Source organism: Elephantulus edwardii, unplaced genomic scaffold (genome assembly GCF_000299155.1).
Source record: "Elephantulus edwardii isolate Elephantulus edwardi_28Jun2011 unplaced genomic scaffold, EleEdw1.0 scaffold00013, whole genome shotgun sequence".
Taxonomy (NCBI): domain Eukaryota; kingdom Metazoa; phylum Chordata; class Mammalia; order Macroscelidea; family Macroscelididae; genus Elephantulus; species Elephantulus edwardii.
Window position 1 is genome coordinate 26,578,774 of NW_006399763.1, and position 24,513 is coordinate 26,603,286.

General features: G+C 36.7%; 1 protein-coding gene across 3 annotated transcripts in view; it reads left to right on the plus strand.

Moving 5' to 3' along the window:
* The window catches only part of EPHA7 (EPH receptor A7), a 281,251-nt gene that overhangs the window by 90,421 nt on the left and 166,317 nt on the right, over window positions 1–24,513 (plus strand). For all 3 annotated transcript variants that reach the window (XM_006881208.1, XM_006881210.1, XM_006881209.1), the window contains exons 4-5: window positions 2,040–2,195; window positions 3,214–3,549. In XM_006881208.1, the coding sequence (XP_006881270.1) occupies window positions 2,040–2,195; window positions 3,214–3,549 (492 nt within the window). The remainder of the gene's footprint in view (window positions 1–2,039; window positions 2,196–3,213; window positions 3,550–24,513) is intronic.

Genomic DNA, 24,513 nt, shown 5'->3' on the forward strand with positions numbered 1-24,513 from the left:
TGATAGTCCTTGACCTTCTGCAGCAAGCATTTCAGGTCCTGCTCAGTTTCAGCAAGTAAGGTTGTGTATATTATGATAGATGGAGAAAATATTGAAGCTGTTATTGACTTCATTTTGCTTGGAATGACAATCAACACCCTTGTTAACAAAAGTCAGGAAATCAGGAGACATATTTATCAGACAATTCCTCTACCAGGAACCTCTCCATAATACTGAAGAGCAATGATGTGTTTGAAGACTAAGGTTCAACTGATTAAGGCCATGGCTTTCTTAGTCACCTGCAATACATAAGAGGGCTGGACAGGGAATAAGGATGACAGAAGGAGAATGGACAACTTTGAATTGTGTGTTGCTGAAGAATACTGAATATCCCATGACATTCCAAAGGAACAAACAGACATGGCTTGAAAAAAAGTACAATCAGAGTGCTCTATAATAGCAAAGTTTCATCTTTCATACTTTGAACATGTAGCTAAGAGAATTTATTCTTTGGAAAGGGACATCGTGCTTGGAAAGATGAAAGGTCAGAAAAGAAAAGGAAGACCCCCAAATGAGATGGATTGACATGGTGACTTCAACAATAGGTTCTAGTCTGTCAGAGATAATGAGGGTGGCACCGATAGGGTAGGGCAAGGTTATATGTACAAGCTTCTCTGTGAGAGAAAGATGGGCCTTCTCATCCCATGCATACTAATTATAGCCTTTGAAAACCCTTTGGAAGGTCAACTATGAGTTAGTTCTATCTCAACAGTGAGTGAGTGAATGGGTAAGTAATTTAATAGCAAATATTGACACAGTGACTGTGGCAGTGGGTTAAATGTATCAGAGATGATGAGATTCACTCAAGATAGGGCAAGATTCAGAGCCTTTGTTTATAGGATTGCTATGATTTGTAGTTGGTTTGACAGCTCATAATAACATCAACAACAGAATCTAAGTAGGAGCAAAGGTTGCATAAGTGCATTATGAGTTGGACTGCTAACCAAAAGTTGCTAGTGGCTCTCCTGGAGAAATACGGGTAATATCTTTTCAAAAAGATTTATAGCTGAAAATGGGGAAACCTGATTGAGTTGCACTCTAAGTTGGACTCAGCTCAACTCGTGTTAATGTGTAGACTCTTAACAAAGTAAGGGCAACTTGAATAGACAATAACATACTCTCCACATGCTTGTTCATTTGTGAGAATAGTGCTATGGAAGTTTGAGTAGGCTTCTTGCCTGTTGTGGAAGAGGAGAGAAAGCATTAACATCTATTTACAGTTCATGGCTTTTCTTGGTGGGTGGTTCAGCAATCCCTTGGGATCTCACTATTTTTAGTAACAGGGAAACTGTCTTGGTGAAAAACAGCCTATCTTGCAGATTAAATTGGTAGAAATTATAACTTGAAGTTTACTTAAAACTTGGAAAGATATATTTTTATCATTTTCAAGTAGAATTTTTATGCAGCCTTATATTTAGGCTAGTACTTAAAATTATATTAGTATTTTAATAGAACTAAATGAAAACTTAATTTACAGCTATCTTAAATTGGGAAAATATAACTATGAAGTTTACTGTTTATGTCCAATAAACAAATTAATCTTATTTTAATCAAAGATACTCTCATTTAACTATCATGAGTCAAAGTCACATAATTCAACCCACTGTCTTCCAGTAGGTTTTAACCCATAGCAGCCTTCCTCATGGTGTTTGAGGCTGGAAATCTTTACAGGACATTGCCCATCACTCTCTCAAGTGGCAGCTGGTAGTTTGAATTGCTTTTCGTTTGGAGCTCCATTTATTACCAGTACCCCATCAGGGATCCTTTAGATGTCTACTAGTGGTACAAGTGTATGTGGCTGTATTTCCCCCACCTTTTATTTTTAAAAACAAGGGCATCATAATTTTTTTATATTAACCAAAATAATTATTTTATTATAAGACATTCCTTCTCATATTTTAATGTTTTATTCTTTGCTCAATATTACTAAAATAAAAATGGTGACGCTCTGTTTCCTCTCATGTTCCTATTTTCAGTGTTTTTATTTTTGCCTTTTATAGCCTGTGGCCGTGGGTTCTACAAATCTTCCTCTCAAGATCTCCAGTGCTCCCGTTGCCCCACTCACAGCTTTTCTGATAAAGAAGGCTCCTCAAGATGTGAATGTGAAGATGGGTATTATAGAGCTCCTTCTGATCCTCCATATGTTGCTTGCACAAGTAAGTACTTAGGAATATGAAAGGAAATAAGGACTTTAATTCCTTTTCTACTCACCACTAACATAGTGAAACCTTTAAGATAGTGTTCATGAATACATTCTTAATTTTTCTTAAATTTTTCCATCAAAAGATAAGTTTAAATGATACTATTATAGAACTATACCTTAAGTCATCTTAAGTGCAATTTTCATGTTTTAAAAATCAAGATACAGTTTACCAAACAGTTTTACACATACAATAAAATGTGAAATTTATTAGAACCTTTTGTGGATTTGATGGGGGATTAAAAAGTAATGACTCTGGATCAAAATTCCACCACTAAATAGAGCAAATGTCTTGGTGCGTCAGTTAATGAATGAGAGACTCAAATCCAAAGCCAATCCCAGACACTACTATAAATAACTTTGGAGCACATTAAGAATAAGTAAATATATTCCCTGTTGTATAGTTAAAGCAAAACTATTTTAAAAGAACTGTACAACTGGTTTTATAAGTGTGCTCACTGTTCTTTTTAATTGCTTGGCTGAAAAACAACTAAAGACTATGGCAAAAGTACAAAGACAGTTGCTATCCTATTTTGGTTTTTGTATATTAAATGGAAAATAAATAAAGCCTCTTGCCAAGTAAATTCCAGAAGGCTTTTATATGGCTTCTTTAGTAAAGGTAATGAAATGTGTATATGAAAGGAAGCATTTCAACTAGTTTTCTCTTTGATTGTTGAGTCACTAGATTAGTGCCTCCAGCCCACACATCCTTTCATTGCTTGTATGTTATTTCTCTGTTAAGAGCTTTGGTGGGTTAGTGAAAAGGAGTTGCATTGCCAATCCAAAAACTCGTGGTTTGAATTCACCAGTTACTCCTTGGGAAAAAGATGGGCAGTCTCCTCACATAGGATTAACACTCTCTGAAAACCCACTGGACGGTCTGCTGTGGATTGATTTTCACTCAATAGTATGTAGCAACATTTCTAAACTTGCTTAGTTGTTTACTTTTCTTCCTTATTTTTTTGTTTCCAAAGGACCTCCATCTGCACCACAGAACCTCATTTTCAATATCAACCAAACCACAGTAAGCTTGGAATGGAGTCCCCCTGCAGACAATGGAGGGAGAAATGATGTGACCTACAGAATATTGTGTAAACGGTGCAGTTGGGAACAGGGTGAATGTGTTCCCTGTGGGAGTAACATTGGATATATGCCCCAGCAGACTGGATTAGAGGATAACTATGTCACCGTCATGGACCTACTAGCACACGCTAACTATACTTTTGAAGTTGAAGCTGTAAATGGAGTTTCTGACTTAAGCCGATCCCAGAGACTTTTTGCGGCTGTCAGTATCACCACTGGACAAGCAGGTACGTTTTGTGATTGTCTTCACTAAATGATTAATGTGTCAGCACAGGTGAGCTGTCTCCTTTGAATATCTAACTTGCTGATTTGGAACTTTACTGTGCTAGCTTGTTGATCAGTCACACTTTAAGTTTTCTTTATTTTTTTTCTGTTCTCTGTGAAATCATTATTATACTCATTAAAATCATTGGAAACCTGGTAGGAGAAATAAAAGGTGATGAATTATAAACCATTTAAGACTGCTGTAAAATGAGCATCTCTCTTGATAGATATAGACAAAAAGGAGAGTGAGAATATTGGGAATTAAGAGGTATAGGGTCTTTCTTACATTTTTACTTTCTTATAAAATGTACATAATTAAGAATAATGAAAAGCTGCTGGTTTAGTCTCAGTACTAATCAGAATTTACTACATAGAATATAATTGTAATATGTGACAGATACATTTAAATTTGGATGAGGAAATTTAAAATTTACCAGTATATTTGTGATCATGTCCATAATATTGAAATAAATACAGGGCAGAATTTCTGAGGATTTCAAAACAAATATGAATTTGCAGTTTAGCTGAAGTGTGATTTTTCCACATGTGTTCTTACTGGCATTTAAGATGTTCTCTGCAGTTGAATCTTTGTTGGGCTTGTGATGTTTGAGAAATATAAAGTTTCAGAATTTGTGAACTTTCTCAATGTTTTGAAAAGTTTTACTGCTTAAGGAATGTGCAATGTATTTAATTCAGACAAGTTCTGTGTTGCTATCTTTAATAAATTGGGACTTAAATCAAGTTATATGAGCATCATAATGAACTTATAAGGGATTCTTGTCTTTGGCTAGTTGTCAAAACTAATCAGTTTCATCCTAAATTCCTTGGTATATGCAATCTATTCTTTATTTTCTTACCAATTGTAATAAAATATTATGCACACACACATAGCAACGTAATGAGCCTTATCTTTTTAGCTTACTTTTTGAACAGAATAGTGGGGTCATAATCTAAAAATTTTGTTTATTTAAATGCAATTCCAAATCGGATCTCCTGTATAAATACTGATATATAAAGGCAAAAAAATCCCAGAAATAGAGAAAATTTTGATTTAACTGATTAGCAATATTTTAAATATTGTTGTAATTGAATATTTTTATTTATGTTGTTTCATACTGAATTTTGTGAAAATTGTATAATGAGTGTGTTTGAATGATTTTGGATTTATATTTGTGACTTAAGAACTATCTTTTAGAAACACTTGTTGAAACTTTTAGATCAGCTGAGTGAGGATATTATTATTTTATTTCTGCTGAAATAAGATAGTGAGAGGGCATTTTATTAATATTTTAATGCTGTAATATAGTGAACTAATGACACACTCATACATACACATCAGACAAAAATTCATCTCTTTACTGTTGAGTCAGAATTAACTCAAGACTGACAGCAGATTTTCAAAAGGCTGTTGTTAATTTAATGTGAAGAAATTTCCTCTTTCTCTCACAAAGTCAATGGTTAATTCAAACCACAAGAGAGGCTATAAATAGAGAAAGCGCAATGTGGAGATGGCCATTTCTGACTTCTCCTTACTTCACAAAGGGGAACTATCTTCATCAACAGCATACACAAAATGAAGTTTTCATAAGATCAAACATATTCCCCAAACTCTCACACATCTTTTCACTGGTTCCAACACCAATTCTACTGCTCTGCTGAGTCCAAAATATGTTACAGTAGCTCATAGAACATGCAAATCCACAGTTAAGATTTATAGAATTTATTAGGGAAGTTAACAGGATACAATTTCTTTTGGCAACAGTGTAAAATTTCTTAGTCAAGACAGCTTCCAAAGTGTCCTCACAGGTTCTTCAGCCTCTTAGCATTAGGCCATTGTTACAGAGAGCTTAGCCCTGCCAATTATGGTGTGACACCCTCCCACCAACCTCTGAGCCCTCTACATAGCATGGACAAAGGCTTCATGGTGTAGCCTTCCCAAGGTAATCACTGTCTCATATCTGGTATTTGTTCCTCTGCTGTGGCTGCTGCTCTCCTATAGGTCTGGTTACTGCAAGCATTTATGGCCAAAATTAGGAAGGGTGTGTGTCAAGGATGTGCCCTAGCCATATATTTTCAATCTATATGCTGAACAGATTATCCGGGAGGTTGGGCTCTGTGCCCTAGCCATATATTTTCAATCTGTATGCTGAACAGATTATCCGGGAGGTTGGGCTCTATTAGGCAAAGTGTGGCATCAGGATTGGAGGTAGACTCATCAACAATCTGCATTATGCAGATGACACAACCTTGCTTGCTGAAACTGAGGAGGACCTGAAGTACTTGCTTCAGAAAGCCAAGGACTGAAGCCTTCAATGTTGATTGAAGCTCACCATCAAGAAAACAAACTCTCACCACTGGGCTGATTAGCAATATCATGATAGATGTTGAAGAGATTGAGTTTGTGGACAGCTTCAGTTTGCTTGGCTCTACAGTCAACCCTTTTGGTACCAGCAGTCAGGAGATCAGGAAGTGTATTGCACTGGGAAAGTCTATAGTCAGAGACCTCTCCATATTTTGAGGGGCAGTGATACTTGTTTGAGGACTAATGTTTGCCTGATTCAGTCCATGGTCTTTTCAGTCACCTGTTATGCTGTTGAGAACTGGGCAGTGAATAAGGATGACAGGAGAAGAATCAATGCCTCTGTTCTGTGATGTTGGAGAATACTAAGTAACTCATGGACTAACAAAAGAACATACATGTCATATAAAAGGTGTAACCAGAATGCTTCTTTTAGGCAACAATGATGAGACTTTGTCTCAAATACTTTAGGCATGTTGCTAGAAGGGATTATTCCTTGGAGAAGGATATCATGCTTGGAAAGACGGAGGTATGGTGAAGGAAAGGAATAGCTTCAGCTGGGTAGATTGATGTAATGACTGCAGCAGTGGGCTTGAATGTGTCAGATATTGTGAAGTTGGCACAGGATAGAAAAGGGTTCAGATCTATAGTTCATATGATTTTTCTGTGTTATACGTGGTTTGAAGGCACATAACAACAATGGCAACTGGTGGCTTAGTAGTAATGAACTGTGCTGCTAACCCAAAGACAGACAGTTTGGATCTTATCAGCTATTTTCTGGAGGAGGATGAATAGTTTCTTCTCATATGATTACAGCCTCTGAAAACCTAGTAAAGGCTCTGTAGGAGTAAGTTTAACTTGATGTCCCAAAATAACAATATATATAATTAAGGCTAAAGAACAACCAGTTAGGTTTTTGAGATTAAAATATTAATTCAAAACCTGTGAAGTTATATTTTTAACTTCCTCCACCTTCAAAAAGAAATTATTTTAATTAGACAGTGAACTGTGGTAATTTTAAGTTTTAATTCACTTTTTTAACAGAAGAAATTTATAATGAGTTAATAATTATCGTTCTATTGATTTTAGGTACTCCTTTCCCCCTATTAGTCTTGTGTGTTTCTTTCTCTTTATTAAGGATGTTGTCATTTGATGGATTGCTTAAGTTCATTACTATCCACACAATTCTACATTAATACTTAAAATTTTCATTGTCTATTAATCAAATAGTATCATCTTCCAACCTAGTTTATGGTCTAGTTGCCTCAATAATAAATTTGAAGGTGAATTTCTATTCTGTTAACCCCATCTGCTGTCCCTAGAATTTACTAAGAGAATTCACATTTCTCTCTAAAAGAACAGAGTAAAAGTATGGTAAATAATAAGTTAGTATTTGATGGGTCATATGTATAGTTTTTACTTCCTTTATTAAGTTTGTAAGATTAGAACTTAAGAATAAGGTACTTTTTATCAATATTTTTGTCCATAAAATGCATTGACGTCCTTGCTCAGCATAAGTATTAAGAACTTTCATGTTAAAGGACTTTGCATTCCAAAATTGGCTCTGCTGCTTAAGAAGCATGCATTCTTATGAGTCACTAATATTTATTTGTGGAGCATAAAGAATACTTACTTTTTGTATTCTTCTGTTAAAAATGATGTTATAGAAAACTCTGTTGTCATGGACATTCTGTTGCATTGAGTAGTAACATGAAGTTAGTGCTCTGTTTATGTAGCTCTTCTTTAACATTTCCCCTTACTTTGAGAGCTCGCTGAACAAACGAAATTGGGCTAGAGCCTGTTGGAGATCTTGAGGATGGTAGAGGTTAGGGCATGGTTCTGATCTATTCTTCTTCACATGGTTGTTGTTAGTTATTGCTGGCTGGACAACACATTACAACACCACTGTCCTCAAATTGATCCCAATTCCATTGGTCTTTAAATCTTTAGAGAAGTGTCATCTTTCTCTTCTGGAACTGTTTGTTGGTACATTACCCCTGACATTTAAGTTAGCAGTTCGACATGTAACTGACTATGCTGCTAGGGCTCTTCTCTTGAACAAATACTTTCTTAACTTAAGGTATTCTGAAAATTTGAATATCTACATACAATTTTAAAAAATTAATTATTTGGTATCTATAATTATTTCTTAGTGTACACTTGTGAATCTCTTGTGGCATAATCCATAGATAGCTGCTCTGGAAAAACAATACCTCTTTGGAAGTTCAAACGATTACCCTCCAGAATGTGACTTTAAGCATCCGGAAAACATGCTAGAAGATGAGTTGATTCTGATTCAGTGAAAATGAGTAAATGTGAGTGAATTTTAGTGTTGTTGTTGTTAGGTGCCATCGAGTTGTAGACAACTCATAGTGACCCTATGAATGAAAGACCTGAGCACTGTTCGTGTATAGAGTTTCCGGAGGCAAGCCATTTCAGAAGTGGATGATGTAGGTTAAAAAAAATCCGTTTTCTTATGAGAAGTTCCCACAAATGATGGAACATGTAGCCATAATGTGAAGCATGCTGTAAAAACACATGCTGAAGAAATGTTTCATTCTATTTGTGGGGAAAAAGAGACATTTGCAAAGATGTTGTAGAGTTTTTCCAATATAGGAAAGATCATACTGTAGGGCCTCAAAAATATCTATCCCTAGGTTGACATATTCTAATTGTCATTATTGTCCTTCCACATACCAAATGAACTCCAAATCAAACCTATTGATGATAGTAAACCTGCCATGGAACCAATTCTGACCAATACTGACCGTATTGAACACAATGAAATTGCTTATAGGATTTCCACAACTGTAAATACTTGCAGAAGCAGACTGATCTTTCCATACAGTAGGTTCTGGGTTCAAACTGCCATTCTTTTGATTAGTTGTTTTAATCAGTGCACTACCAGGACTTCTTATATAGTCAAATATATTATTATAAAAACAATCTATGTAAGTTTGAAAATTAATTAAAATACTGTCGCCCTTTCCATAATGCAGTCATTTGCACCAGAATCATTAAATAATTTTATCTTTGTTAAGAAAGACTACAAAATGTAATGTGTAGTCGGTCTTCAAAAGGACTTAAAAATGTAATGTGTAGTCTGTCTTCAAAGGGACGTAACCATTATCCTTCAAGAAAATAACTGTGTCATCTCAACCTTTGCCTTCCCCATATAACACAGCTCTTCAATTTACAATGTATTTCATTGCAGTTGTCCTTTTTTAGAGGAACATCCTGTCTTCAGTAATATGTCCTATATATAGTGTTGTGTTGCATGATGTAATAGCAGGTTTTCTTGCCAACATCAAAGACAAATACATATTAGACTTATAAAGAGATTGATAACAAAAAGAAATAATAATGACAATTAGGAACCAAAAAGATTAGTTATTTGACTTATTTAAGTATATATGATTGCATTGTAGGGATAGAGACTATAGACTACAGAAACTATAACATTTAATTGTATTGAAAACTCTTAACATACTCTACAAAGCATCTCTGTGTAATTTAGATGAAATCTGTCACTTATTTAAAAAGTTTAAGATTTAGTTGGTTTTACAAGTAGGCTGATCTGGAAGTAAATTCCTAGAGGGAGATTAATCTGCTAGGGTTTTATTGGGGGAAGACACTAGGGCTAACATCATTGGAAGAGAAGGGAAGAGAGTAGGAAAGAGGAGAGGGTAAGTTGAGGTTTGGTGGTCTCATTGGAATCCTCAGCCAATCTCAGAGAAGGACTCTTCATCCATAATTGCTCTTCTTATTAGGTGCTACCAAGTTGACTATGACTCATATCAGCAACATATCTAATCCTTGTCCTATCTGGACCATGCTCAAAATTTCTGTCATATTCATGCTTATTGTGGTATTTACTGTATCAGTCATCTTGTTGAGAATCATCCTCTCTCTGACTCTCTTTCCCAGCATGGCATCTTTTTCTGTATATTGGTTTTTCTTGAAAATATGCTTCAAGTAAATGAGATGGAGTATCACTATCCTTGCCTTTAAGCAGAACTCTGGTTTCATCTTCAGAGTTTTCCCAAGTTGAAGAAAGACAATAGACCTTTATACTTCTATGCCCTCTATTCATGGGCTTTAGACTTCCTTGGGAAATGACAAAATGCCATTGTTGTTGTCAAGAGGGATCAGTCATTGGAAATTACATAATTCTAGGAAAGGAAGAAGGTCAGAGAAAGAGAGTTAAACCCCCAACAAGATAGACTGACACAGTGAAGGTTAATAATAGGCACACACATATGCAGGATCATGATGATGCAGGATAGAGCAAGATTCAGACCTGTTGTTGTTGTTGATCGGATCACTATGAGTCATAGTTGACTCATGGCCACCTAACAACACCAGCAGTAATAATAACAATTCCATTGACAAGTAGATGGAGAAGGGGATAATTTGTTAAATAAAGTTTATGGTCTAGGAACTTTCTTGGTGTAAATAATTTTTTTCTGCCTTTCATCCGTAGAGAATTGGTAGCAACCTATCCCAAAAGTTACAAAAGATGGTGAAGTTATATAAAAAGAATAAGGACAGTTATTTACATGTGTTTCGAGTATGTTGTTGTTTTTGTTATGTGCCATCGAGTCATTTGCTACTCATAGCGACCCTATGTACAAGAGCTCTAAATGCCGTTCTGTCCTGTGCCAACCTCGCCGTCTCAAACACATTCATTCCCACCACTCCACTCACAGAATCGATCCATCTCATCTAGGGTCTTCCTCTCCTGCACCGTCCCTCCACCCTCCCAAACATAATGTCCCTCTCCAAGGACCAGTTCCTCCTTGCAACATGCCCAAAGTGTGTCAGACGAAGCTTCCGAATCCTTGACTCTAGGGGACATTCTGGCTTCACCCTCTCCAGGACAAACCTGTTTGTTCTCCTAGCAGTCCATGGTATATTCAACACTCTTCTCCAGCACCACAGTTCAAAGGCATCAATTCTCTTTCTATCATTCCTGTTCACTGTCCAACTCTCTGATGCATAGCATGTAATTGCAAAGACTATAGCCTGGATCAGGTGCACCTTAGTCTCCAGCCTGATGTCGTTGCACTTCAGTACTCTTGAGAGGTCCCTCACAGCTGACTTTCCCAATGCAATTCGCCTCCTGATTTCCTGGCTGCTATTACCAAGAGTGTTGACTGTTAACTATCTCAATCTCTTCACCATCCATACTAATGCTGCCAATTGGCCCGGGGTGAGAATCTTCGTTTTCTTGATGTTGAGCTTCAATCCATAGAGGAGGCTGCAGTCCTTGACCTTCTGCAGCAAGCACTTCAGGTCCTCCTCAGTTTCAGCGAGCAGGGTTGTGTTTAGAGTATAGTGGTCTGTTTTTGTTGTTATATGCTCTCAAGTCAGAATTAATCTCTAGCTGACCCTCCAGTGGGTTTTCAGAGGCTGTAAATCACACAGGAGATTGCTCATCTTTTCTTCCTCAGAGCAGCCGATAGATTCTGTTTGCCTTTGGATTGACAGCATATAGAATTGTCATGAATTGGAGCAATAAAGATTATAGAGCAGAGTAAGTAGAAAGTCTGTTTTTAGGAAAACAAAACTTTGTGATTGATACTAGGAGAAAGTAGACTTTTAAAACCAGTCAAGTGATATAAGTGCTCTTGAATCAAGTTAGAAACTTCTGTGTATTTTCCATAATATACGCAATGTTATTACATAGATTAGTTTGCTATTTAAAAGAAATGCATTGTCAGCATGGATTCTTGGGAGGGGAAAATAAAAAGACCTCAAAACTATGTGGGCATAATTGAATGTTGCTGTTGCTGTTGTGTGCCATTGAGTTGCCTGCCACTCATAGCAACCCTATGTACAACAGCCCTAAACTCTGCTCTATCCTGTGCCATTCTTATTGTCTCTGACCACCTACCTCCATTACCCAGTCACTGAATCAATCCATCTTATCCAGGGTCGTCTTCTCTTGCACCGTCCCTCCACCCTCCCAAGCATGACATCTCTCTCCAAGGACAGGTCCCGCCTTACAACATGTCCAGAGTATGTTAGATGAAGCTTTTGAATTACTGTCTCCAAGGAAGAGCCTGGTTTCACCTTCATTAGGGTGAACTTGTTTGTTCTCCCAACAGTTCATGGTATATTCAATAACGCTTCTTCAGCACCACAGCTCAAAGACATCAATTCTCTTTCTATCATCCCTAGTCGTTGTGCAGCTTTCTGATGCATAGCAAGTAATTGCAAAGACTGTGGCTTGGTTTAAGGTAGAGACATCCTAAATCTCTTCAAAGATAGAGGCCCTCTCTTAAGAAATAATGCATTCTTTCCTTCAACATCAATTTTGTTGTACAGTGATGAGATTAAATATAATTTATACAAATATTTAAAGTGTGTTTTATTTAAATTTCAAGTAAATTTGCAAAGCAAATAAGACAAGTATTTATACAGTTTTACCATTAGTATATCATGTGACTTTATAAAAGTTAATAAGATTATTGAAGTTAAGGCACTGTTTTTGTTGTTGCTAGTTGCTGGGAAGTTGATTCTGACACAGTAACCCATGTGCTACCTAGTACCACTGCTGCACAGGCAGATGTTTTTAGCTGTAAGAACATCTTAACAAAAGCCAATTGCCAGCCAAGCCTTTTCTTCCACAGACCTATGTGTAGGTTTGAAGTACCAAATGTTGGGTAGCTGTCTGTGCACAAACTCTTTTGACAAACTAGGAATTTTCTTACAACAGAATTATTAAAGCTATTTATGTAATGTCATCATGGGCTTCTGCTGAAGAACTTAAAAGTTTATAAAGGAACTGACAGATTTATTCCATCAATGACCTAATAAACAGGTGAATGAAAAGGGGCAAGCATACTATGAAGTATTATGTTCCGAGGACATTAAAGACAAGTATAATTTCTATTAGAGTACGTTGATAAACATGGAGTTTGTCTTCCAGGCATAATTACATTGCCTTTCTCTACAAAACTTAAAAATATTTTCATTTACCCAATTTCCTATACCCAGATCGCATTCTCTGCCTAAATTTAAGATTTGCTCTGATATTTTCTTAACTTTGATTCGTAATGTTAATATAATGGTTCAAATAAAATGTAACCATAGAATTGTATATTAATCATACTAAAAATGATATTACAAAAGTAATTTCCTTTATTTGTCAGAAGTTTCTACTCACATGAATTAATATGACTCAACTGTGACTATTTTTCTCATTAATTTATTCAGGATATATCACTTTAAATATTTTAAAATAAAAATCTATTTTTTACATGTCATTTAGATAAAATTAATTCAATCTAGATTTGTTGTTGTTAGGTGCCATCGAGTTGACATTGTAATGTTCCTTAGACATTTTTCTTTTTTATTCATTTTAATGAAAATTTACAGAGACGTTGGATTTCCATTCATTCATTGCTGCACACTTTCCTCCCAGCTCACCCGTCCTCCCCAGATTGCTTTTCTCTTTGAAAAGTTAAAAAAAAAAACTTTTCACTGTTATACAATTCCCTCCCCCTCCCCAAGTGCACTCTACCGTGCAGCTTTCATTCTGGACTCTTGTCATGACAATAATACCTAATCATATATTCCTCCTAAACAGTTCTCTCCCTCATATATTTCAATGATGTATAAATTATTTATCTCCTCTTAGTTTTTCCCCAACTCCTATGTCAGACTTGCTTTACAACAGTGGTACTATTCAGTATTTGTCCTTTTTTGACTGAGATATTTCACTCAGCATAATGTCCTCTTGGGTCACCTATTTTTAATAATATTACATGAGTTCCCCAATTTTCAATGCAGCATTGTATCTATGTGTGAATATACCAAAACTTCTCTTTCACTTGGGTTGTTTCCAACTCTTTGCTATTGTGAACAAAGTAACAATAAACATAGGTATCCATATATCTGCTTGGGTGGCAGTTCTGGATCCTTTAAGATATATTCCTATAGTGGAATTGCAGAGTCAAATGGGATTTCTATTTGCAACTTTTTGAGAAGGTGCCATACAGCCTTCCAAAGTGGTTGTACCATTTTACACTCCCACCAACACTGATTAAGCATTCCAGTTTCTCCGCAACCTTACCAGCATTGTTGTTTGCTATTCTGTTAAATTTTGCTAATCTTACTGGGGTGAGATGATATCTCATAGTTGTTCTTATTTGCATCTCTCTTAGAGGTAGGGATTTTGAACATTTCTTCATGTGTGTGTTTGCCATCTGAATGTTGTCTTTGCCCATTTTTCACTTGGGCTGTTTTCCTTTATCTTGGTGTTGTGCTTGAGTATGTTATAAATTCTAGGGATAAGTCCCTTGTCAAACATGTCATTACCAAATACTTTTTTCCAGTGTGTGGCTTCCCTTTTTACCCTGTTGGAGAAGGTTTTGGAAGTGCATAGGGATTTGATTCTTAAAAGGTCCCATTCATCTATTTTATTCTCTCCTGGTTGCAAGTTTTTCAGGATGGTTGAAAGACTGTTTATGTCATGGATTAAGGCTTCTAGAGCTCTTCCAAGTTTTGTCTAATGAAGTTTATAGTCCTTGGCTTTAGTCCTGGTCCTTGATGCACTTTAAGCTGATTATTTTGGAGTGTGAGGAGTGAGGTATGGATCTTGCTTGAGTTTCTTAGACATTTTAAAGCTTAATTTTTACTTTAAAAGAATATTATATATTGAAAATATATATTTCCTGATTCGATTAATTAATGTTAAATGTAGCTTCTCCATAAGATGACACAACATCTAAGTGAAAAACATATAGAAATTAATGTTCATGTTTTTAGAAACATACACACATGCACGTTTTTGCTATCTGAAGAGGAAAAGAAACAGCCAGGGTTCTTTTTCTAATAGGATGTTATAAATATGCATTTCTGATATGATTCTAATAATTTTAGAAACCTGAGGTATCTGAAATGCAAAGGAGGATTAAGTCATGCTATTTCATGCCACAGGGCATGACATTTTAGTAATTCATATGCTTTTCTTAGCAAGTAGAAGCTTTACAAAATGTAAGTGAAATTTAATTCTTTTGATGCTTAAGTATTTTAACAACACTTTTAATTTTAAAATACATACACAGACATTTTTACAAGGTTTTTTGCTGACTTTAGTGAATTAAAATTATTTTCAAATTTATTTGAACAGATATTGCTTGAACATATATTTTAAATTATGAGTTAAAACTTAAAGAATACTTTAGGAAACATGTAAAAATATATTTATATATGTTTGGTTTGTAAATAATATTTTAAGAGAACTGTTTTGGTAATATTTTAGAGCAAAAGTTGTTATGTTGGCTTTAATATGAATAATTAGTTTCCAGGGATTTTATTTGACTTCAGGGCAACCTCTTGTGTTTCAGAGTACAACTCTATACTTTAGATGCTAGAGTAGAAGTATTTCAGAAGGAAATTTCCAGTATTTTTTTTAAGTACCTTCAACTTTTAAACTTCGCTATTAACAGCTGAGCATGTAAGCTATTTGTATCATTCATGATAATTTAATTTAAATGAGAGTTTTTATTTATGTTATGCAATAATTACATGTAATCATGTATTGAAATTTAAATTTTATAATTTTATCTTGAAAAAGCAAATATCATTAAAGTTTAATATGAGTTGTATATTGTAAATTGGTTTAAGAATTTTAGACAAAATTTAGTCTATAATGAGTAAAATACTAAAGATAAACTTTTTCTCTAATAACCTTAAACTTAATTTTTATTAAAAACTTTCTCAATATCTATATTTTAAAAAGTTTGTTTATATGTGATTTACCTTTTATGTTATATGGATAGGAAAGTAACCACAAAAAGTAACTGCAGTTGAGATATTTTTTGGTCTTGCTGTTATGATTTAGAACTGGGGGTTTTGTGTTTTTGTTTCTTTGCCTTTTTTTGCATGCTGCCATCGTTTTTCATAAGTTATTGTCATATTCTTCCTCTTAGTAGTTTTGAGAATGTAGAAAAATATAGTTTTGAGACTATAGCAAATAGCTAGGCTATACTTTTTCTCAGTGAAAACATGTATTAGGAAATGACACTAAGTAACCTGTTTCCTTACCTCCACTCTTCAGTTTGCCATCCGTTTATACTCTTTCCTAATATTATACATATTTTCAGTGAACCAATTATGCTGATGTTGAGTTGGTGTGACAATCTGCATATTGTTCAATGGAAGGTCTATTTGTAGACATCTCAAAGAGATCCTAGTGTTTTTCTCCCATTTTCAATTTAACATTAATTTTTACTTAAATTCTTGAACATCAGAATTGCTACTTTGTTCACAGTGATGTGTAAGTGAAATGAAAGTTATCTTGTTCAATAATCCAGTTATATTACTCATCCCTGAAATAGTTTCGTTTCACCCTATAATTTTGACAGAAAGTATTTATTTTCCATATGCATGAGCAAGTTTAAGGCATGAACACTTTTGCAGATTGGACAGAGTGTGGGAGTTGTAGAAATTTTATGCATTTTTATGATTTTTTGCCCTCAAAAGGGCACTAAACTTGTCTAGTGAAATGGTTTAGTAAGTGTTGGAAAGACCAATAGTAATGTATGCCTTTTGATATGTAGTATCGTTTTCATTTTAACAGAGAAAATTTATTATCTAATAAATTATGGAAGGTGCTACATTAATGGTAGCAGGACATTTAACACAAAATAACTTATGAGCTTTGTCCCTGAATTTTCAAGCTTGAGCAAGTTTGTCATATTCTTGGCATTTTTAATCCAGCAGTTTCTACATGATTAAGAAGTAAATGCCATTTCTGGATTCTCTTCTGAGAAAGTTTTTATAGCTCTCTATTTTGGAGATTTAAATTTGTAACTCATTAAAATTAAGCCTCTTCTAAATAGGCTTTTCAAAAAATATATGACAACCCATTAGGATCATTATTCTGGTGTAGTCCATAATGATGAAATTATGTAAAGTATTCTTATTATGTGTGCTGCCCTTATTAGGAGATCCTTCATTTTGCTACTGTGTTTGTTTGGTGAAGAATATATGGATTTGGAAATGCATCCACTGGAAAAATATTTATAAAAAAGAACTACTTTTAAAATAGTTTGTTTAGTTGAGATCTAGAAAATCTCATTTAACTGAGAGTGACTAACGTGATCATCTATTCTTTCATTTAGTGGGAAAATATGAAAGCAAGTAATAACTGGCACTTAAGAAAAATACACAGAATGCTTCCAGGAATGCTTCCAGGATGCAGTGGTTAATATGAAATCTAGTCTTTCATCTTCTGGACATATCACACATTATAAGTCATAGATCATAGAAAAGAACATTTATATATATAGCATACTGCCATAGAAGTCTTTCCAACTCACAGATAATGCTCCATCAGGTCTCCTAGGCTTATAAGAAGAGATAGCCATCTTTCTTCGAAGGAGCACTTAGTGGATTTGAACTGCTGAAATCCATACCTTTTCAACCTATATGCAGAACAGATTATCTGGGAGGCTGGGCTCTATGAGGAGAAATGTGGGGGGGTCAAGATTGGTGGATGATTTATCAACAATCTGCATTATGCGGATGATACAACCCTGCTTGCTGAAACTGAAGAGGACCTGAAGCACCTGCTGCGAGTGTCAAGGACTGCAGCCTACAATATGGATTGAGGCTCAATGTCAAGAAGACAAAGATTCTCACCACTGGACCAATTGGCAGCATCAGGATGGATGGTGAAGAGATTGAGATTGTACACAGCTTTAGTTTGCTTGGCTCCGTAGTCACCAGTCTTTGCACCAACAGCCAGGAAATCAAAAGGCGCATTGCCATGGGAAAGTCTGCTGTTAGGGACCTCTCCAAAGTACTGAAGAGCAATGGTGTCTCTCTGGAGACTAAGGTGCGTCTGATACAATCTATGGTCTTCACAGTCACTTGTTATGCATCAGAGAGTTGGACAATGACCAGGGAGGATAGAAGGAAAAATGATGCCTTTGAGCTGTGGTGCTGGAGAAGAGTATTGAGAATACCATGGACTGCTAGGAAAACAAACAGATTTGTCCTGGAAAGGGATAAACTGGAGGCAAGAATTCTGAGGCTCTGTGTAACATACTTTGGACAGTTGGAGGAGAGACCGGTCCTTAGAGAGGAACATAATGCTTGGGAGGGTGGAAGAACAGCACAGGAGAGGAAGGCCCTCTATGAGGTGAATTGATTCATTGACTGGGATAATTGGGATGGGAGTGTCGGGGACAGTGTGCTTGGCACAGGACAGAGCGGAGTTTAGGGCTGTTGTACATAGGGTAGCTATGAGTCGCAAGCGACCCGACGGCACATAACAACAACAGCTCAACACATTATGCCTGTACTACTAGTACTTCTTATGCTATATTGTAAGGTTATTACATTTTAAAATACATTAACACAGTTAAAAGATTATGAATGATTTCTAGTATGAATTGAATTTTAAAGTTTTGTTTTGTTAATCCTTGTTTGATAAACTAGTATGTAGTCAACTTGGTTCCATCCACATTGCAAACTAGTATAAGTCTGTGGATTGTTTACTTATTTCTAATGCAGCAAGTTATTTTGGACATTTCCTTAAGTGTTATAAAATAGGTATAATTGTGGATACAGAAACAATTTCAGAATTTTACTTAAGAGCCAGAAATCAAGAAACTTCATTTCAGAGACTAAAAACAATGCAATGAATAGTAATTTCATATATCATTCATTTATATCTTAGTGTATGTTTTTGTTATGTGCCATTGAGTTGCTTGTGATTCATAGCGACCCTATGTACAGCAGCTCTTAAGCCTGCCCAATCTTGAGCCAGTTTCACTGATTCCAACACACCTACCACTTTTGCCCCCCTATCAATCCACCTCATCTGGGGTCTTCCTCTCCTGTACTGTCCCTCCACCTTTCTGAACATAATGTACTTTTCCAAGGACTGGTCCCTCCTGGCCACATGCCCAAAGTATGTAAGTTAGAGCATAAAAGTCCTAGCCTCCAAGGAGAAACGTGGCACACATAATGCAAATTGATGATGATGATAATAAAAGCTTAGTTCTACTAATTTGAAGTATATATTTAAGTTCTCCCCAGTTCCGCTGTTAACTCTCAGTCATATACACCACTTCTAGCCTGGGTGAAGTGGTGTGGGAGATAACTCTGAAAATGGTAGGAGGTAGTCTTTAAATTGACAAGCAATTATTTGTTATTCTGTGTTCAGTACCATTGTTAAGAGAGTAAATGTTGATTGTTTTATTCCTTGCTTTGTTGGTGATGAATTGGAGCAAATTTGATTCAGACATGCAATCTGGTGGAATGATGCAGAGCCATCCACAAAAGCATCTGTACTAACTCACCAATGCAGTAAATTAGAGTTACAAGGAAAAGACATTGATCCAAGAGGATCATTAACAGTTTTAACAAACTGATCCAGGTAATGGTGTAAAGAAGAGAATACTATCAAGATCTTGTTTTTCAGATCTATTGATACAGCTGCAAAAGTCTGATTTTTACTAGATTTTACCTAAGCTATTTTATAACTTAGGTTCTCTTTGGACTATTTGAGCAGCAAACAACAATCAATTAAGCATTTAAAAAGATAGGAACAATTATCTAGATTTCTGGCAATCCGTTAACAGAGAGGTCAGTCACATCAGGAGAGATAATTATTATAACTCAACCAAATTAATTGGGGAAGAGGCAGAGTGGATGATGTATGTTCTGTGACAAAGTATGTGGCATACCATCAAAGCACACAGTTCTTAATTATCCATAGCATGTTGAGATCAGATAGTGTCCTGATTTTTAATAATACTGGATCATTAATTTCAGCATATAGAAAGACGCAGAATATTGTCTGTGAAAAGCTTTCTTTCATATTGGTAACAATTTATAATATATGCAGAGAAACTGTTTAAGCCATATCACTATTTTCGACCTTATTCAAATATTACTAACACAACTAAGCACAATACACATAGCATTTGTTATGCCAGCCTTCTTATATATACAGTTAGTACCTTAATTGTTGTTGTTGTTGTTTGTTGTTAAATGTCACCGAGTCGTAGGTGACTCATAGCGATCCTATGAACGAAAGTCCTCAACACTTGTGTGACTTTCGTCCTTTCTCCAGGTTCATAGGGTTTCCGGAGGCAAGCTATTATGGAAGTGGATGCCACTACTTCATCAAAGCATGTTTTAATCGGGGAGCTTCACCAAACACTGCACACCCTGAGTAACCATTAACACATTTGACACATCGCTGTCAGAGTGTGCAGCTTCACAGCCACCACAAGTTACCTCTGTATGGCAAGTGACACATCAGGGCTATATGACCTGGAAGAATGTTTGAACAAAAACAATGAAAAACAGTATTTTCATACTTCAGTATTTTACCATTCCGGCACGCCCAAATGCTGGCGACCTCTGGGCCAGAGACCTCCAGTTCATCTGGCAAGTCCGCTATGCCAACACCCACTTGGGGCAAAAAGAAAGCCACAAGCACCCAAGTGTTCCAAAATATATGTTGTTGTTGTTGTTGTTATGTGCCGTCGATTCACGTGCGACTCTTAGCGACCCTATGTACAACAGCCCTAAACTCTGCTCTGTCCTGTGCCAGTCGCACTGTCTCTGACACTCCCATCCCGATTACCCAGTCACTGAATCAATCCACCTCCTAGAGGGCCTTCCCCTCCTGCACTGTACCTCCACCCTCCCCAGCATGATGTCCTTCTCCAAGGACCATTCTTTTCTTGCAACATGTCCAAATTATGTTAGATGGAACCTCAGAATCCCTGACTCCAAAGAGCCACCCAGTTTAACCCTTTCTAGGATGAATCTGTTTGTTTTCCTAGTAGACCATGGTACTCTCAATACTCTTCTCCAGCACCAAAGCTCAAAGGCATCAATTCTTCTTCTGTCCACCTTGGTCATTGTCCAACTCTCTGATGCATAACAAGTAATTGCAAAGACTATGGCCTGTATCAGACACACCTTAGTCTCGAGAGAGACACCATTGCTCTTTAGTTCTTTGGAGAGGTCCCTAACAGCAGACTTTCCCATGGCAATGTGTCTTTTAATTTTCTGGCTACTGGTGCCAAGAGAGTTGACTGTGGAGCTAAGCAAACTAAAGCTGTGTACAATCTATCTCTTCACCATCCATCCTGATGCTTCCAATGGCCCAGTGGTGAGAATCTCTGTCTTCTTGACACTGAGCCTCAATCCATATTGTAGGCTGCAGTCCTTGACACTCTGCAACAGGTGCTTCATGTCCTCTTCAGTTTCAGCAAGCAGGGTTGTGTCATCTGCATAACGCAGATTGTTGAGAGATCATCCACCAATCTTGACCCCACATTTCACCTCATAGAGGCCAGCCTCCCGGATGATCTATTCTGCATACAGGTTGAAAAGGTATGGAGATAGGACGAATCCCTGGTGTACACCCTTCCCAATTTTGAACCATGCAGTGTTCGCATGCTCTGCTCTGACAACTGCCTGTTGGCCCAAGTATAGGTTTCTCATTAGCACCATCAAGTGTTCTGGGATTCCCATTCTTCTCAGAGTCAGCCACAGTTTGTTATAATCCACACAGTAAAATGCCTTTGCATAGTAAATGAAACAGAGATAGACATTCTTCTGGTATTCTCTGCTTTCAGCTAAGATCCATCTAACATCAGCTACAATATCCCTAGTACCACAACCCCTTCTAAAACCAGCCTGGACCTCTGGCAGTTCTCTGCTGATGTGCTGTTGTTCCAGTTGTTTTTGGATAATCTTCAGTAGAATCTTGCTTGCCTATGAAATCAGTGATGTTGTTCTATAGTTTCCACACTCTTTTGAATCACCTTTCTTTGGGATGGGAACAAATATAGATCTCTTCCAGTCAGTTGGTCAAGTGGTTGTTCTCAAGGTTTCTTGGCACAACTTGGTGATCACGTCCAGGGCAGCATCTGTCAGCTGAAATATGTCAATTGGTATACTATCTATTCCTGGGGCCTTATTTTTTGCCATTTCCTTCAAAGCAGCCTTAACTTCTTTCATCACCATAGGCTTCTGCTCTTACGTTGTTTCATGAAAATCTTCTGTGTCTGCCAATTCCTTCTGATACAGTGATTCAGTATATTCCTTCCATCTTCTTTTAATACATCCTGGATCATTTAATATTCTGCCTACAGCATCCTTGATTATAACAACTCGAGGTTTGACTTTGTTCTTCAGTTCTTTGAGCTTAAGAAATGCTGAGCGAGTTCTGCCCTTTTGATTTTCTGGCTCCAGGTCCTTGCACATTTCATTGTAATATTTTACTTTTTCATTGTGTGCTGCCTTTTGAAATCTTCTATTCAACTCTTTAGTATCTTGAATTCTTCTTTGTGCTTTGGCTTCTTTACACTCCAGTGCAATTTTTAGAGTCTCTCCTGACATCCATTTTGGTCTTCTCTTCCTCTTCTGTCTTTGCAATGACCGTTGCACTCTTCCTGGATGATACCCTTGCTATCCTCCCACAACTCTTTAGGTCTTCGCTCATTAGTGTTCTAGGCCTCAAACCTGTTCCTGAGATGGTTCTGAAATTTCAGGTGGGATAGACTCAAAGTCATATTTTGGTTGCCTTGGATTTGGTTTAATTTTCCTCAACTTCAGCTTGAACTTGCATATGAGTAGATTGTGGTCTGTTCCACAATCAGCTCCTGGCCTAGTTTTCACAGCTGATATTGAGCTTCTCCAGTGGTTATGTCCAGAGATGTAATCTATTTGATTCCTATGCATACCACTAGGTGAAATCCAGGTATATAACCTGCGTTTATGTCTCTTAAAAAGCGGGTTTCGATCCTCAGGCTGCGTAGTGGGAACATAAAGGGTCTGACTGGCGGAGACTCTGGGCAGCTGAAGGGTCCATAAAACTCTCCGCCATTTCCCAGGTAACATTGGAGAGGCCAAACCCGCATGGAATTCATTCATTCATTTGTTCAAAAATGTGTACGAATTTATAAATTAAAGCACATTAAATAATTGACTAATTCATCCATATAATTACCTTAAAATCAGAATCTCTTATACTATGTACTATACAGTAAGTAATTAGCATGGCATATGAAAATCAAGGTTACTTGAAGTTGTTGTTAAGTGCTATTGAGTCAGGCATGACTCATAGTTAATATGAGCAAAAGATCTGAACCCTTTTCTGTAACTCTTGTTGTTTCTCTATACTGTTCATAGAGTTTCTAAAGGCTTGTTTTTTAAGAAGTGGATATCAATCCTTCTTCCAAGCCTGTCTTAATCTGGGAGCTCTACCAAACCTTATCTACCACAGTAACAAATGTTGGCGAGAAGTTCCATTTGGCTCCACTGCTGAGAATATACCCTGAAGAAATCAGAGCTGTGACAAAAACAAATGTATGTAAACCTATGTTTACTGCAGCATTAGCAAAGAACTGGAAATAGCCCAAGTGCCCATCAGCAAACAAATGGATAGAGAAGGTGGTTATGTGACACTGAAAAATAAAGAACTTAGGAAGTGCTGCATATCATGGACGACTCAGAAGACTTTATCTTGAATGAAATGAATCAATCACAAAATGGCAAATACTGTGTGAGACCACTGTTAAAAAGGAGGGGTTAGAGTAGGAAATTAATTATTGAGGAGCCTTTAAGAGCGAAGGAAAGGACAATGTGTAATGAATAGGTCAGACACTGTATGACACGTAACAGTGTGAAATGAAATATGCATGACTAACTTTAAAAAAAAAGCTAAGGAACGTTTACATACAGACACAATCATGGGGACTACTAAAGATGAGAGAGGAAGAAGGGAGCAAGGATGAGTGGATGGATGGGCAAGGAGAAGGGAAAGGCAGGTTAGGGAGGGATGATTTGATGAGATGTAGCAAAAAATGGTAACACTTAACTGTAATTCATGGACCTCTCCAAAGTGCTAAACAACTATGTCCATTTAAAGACCCAAGTGCACTGCATCTAAGCCACAGTGTCTTCATTTGCTTAATGTGCATCTGAAAGGTGAACAATGAATTAGAAGACCAAAGAATAGTTGATGCTTCTGAACAGTGATGTTGGTGAAGAATATATCATTAAAGCAAATAAATCTGTCTTGAAAATATTACAATTGACATGCTTCCGAGAGGTAACAATAGTGAAACTTAATCTATACTTTAGTCCTATTGTCAGGAGGCGCCAGCCCTTGGAAAAAGACCTCATGAAGGGTCAGCAAAATAGAGAATGAGTCGAAAAGAGGTGGACTGACAAAGTGACTGCAGCAGTAATCTGAAGTGTGGCAGACAGCATGAGAATGAGCCGGATAGAGTAAGGACCAGATCTGTTGTTCATAAAGTTGCTGAGTCGTAGTGGACTAGATGATGACTAACTACAACTGAGTGCTAGGCAGTGCAATTCAGAAAACACCTAAATAGCTGGGAAGGAGACCATCTATCTCCCACAGAACAACCAGTGAATTTGAATCACCTTCCTTTGTGTCAGCAGCTCACTCCTTACCCTCTAGGCCACCAGAGTGTGTAAGGTGAACAATGCTAACACAAGGATGCTACCTTCCCTAGAATAAATAACTGAATATGGTAAAAAGAGTAAGAAACATTTATGCAGGGATGAACCCCAAAGGCAGGAAGGGATAGGACCAGACTAATGGAAATAATGG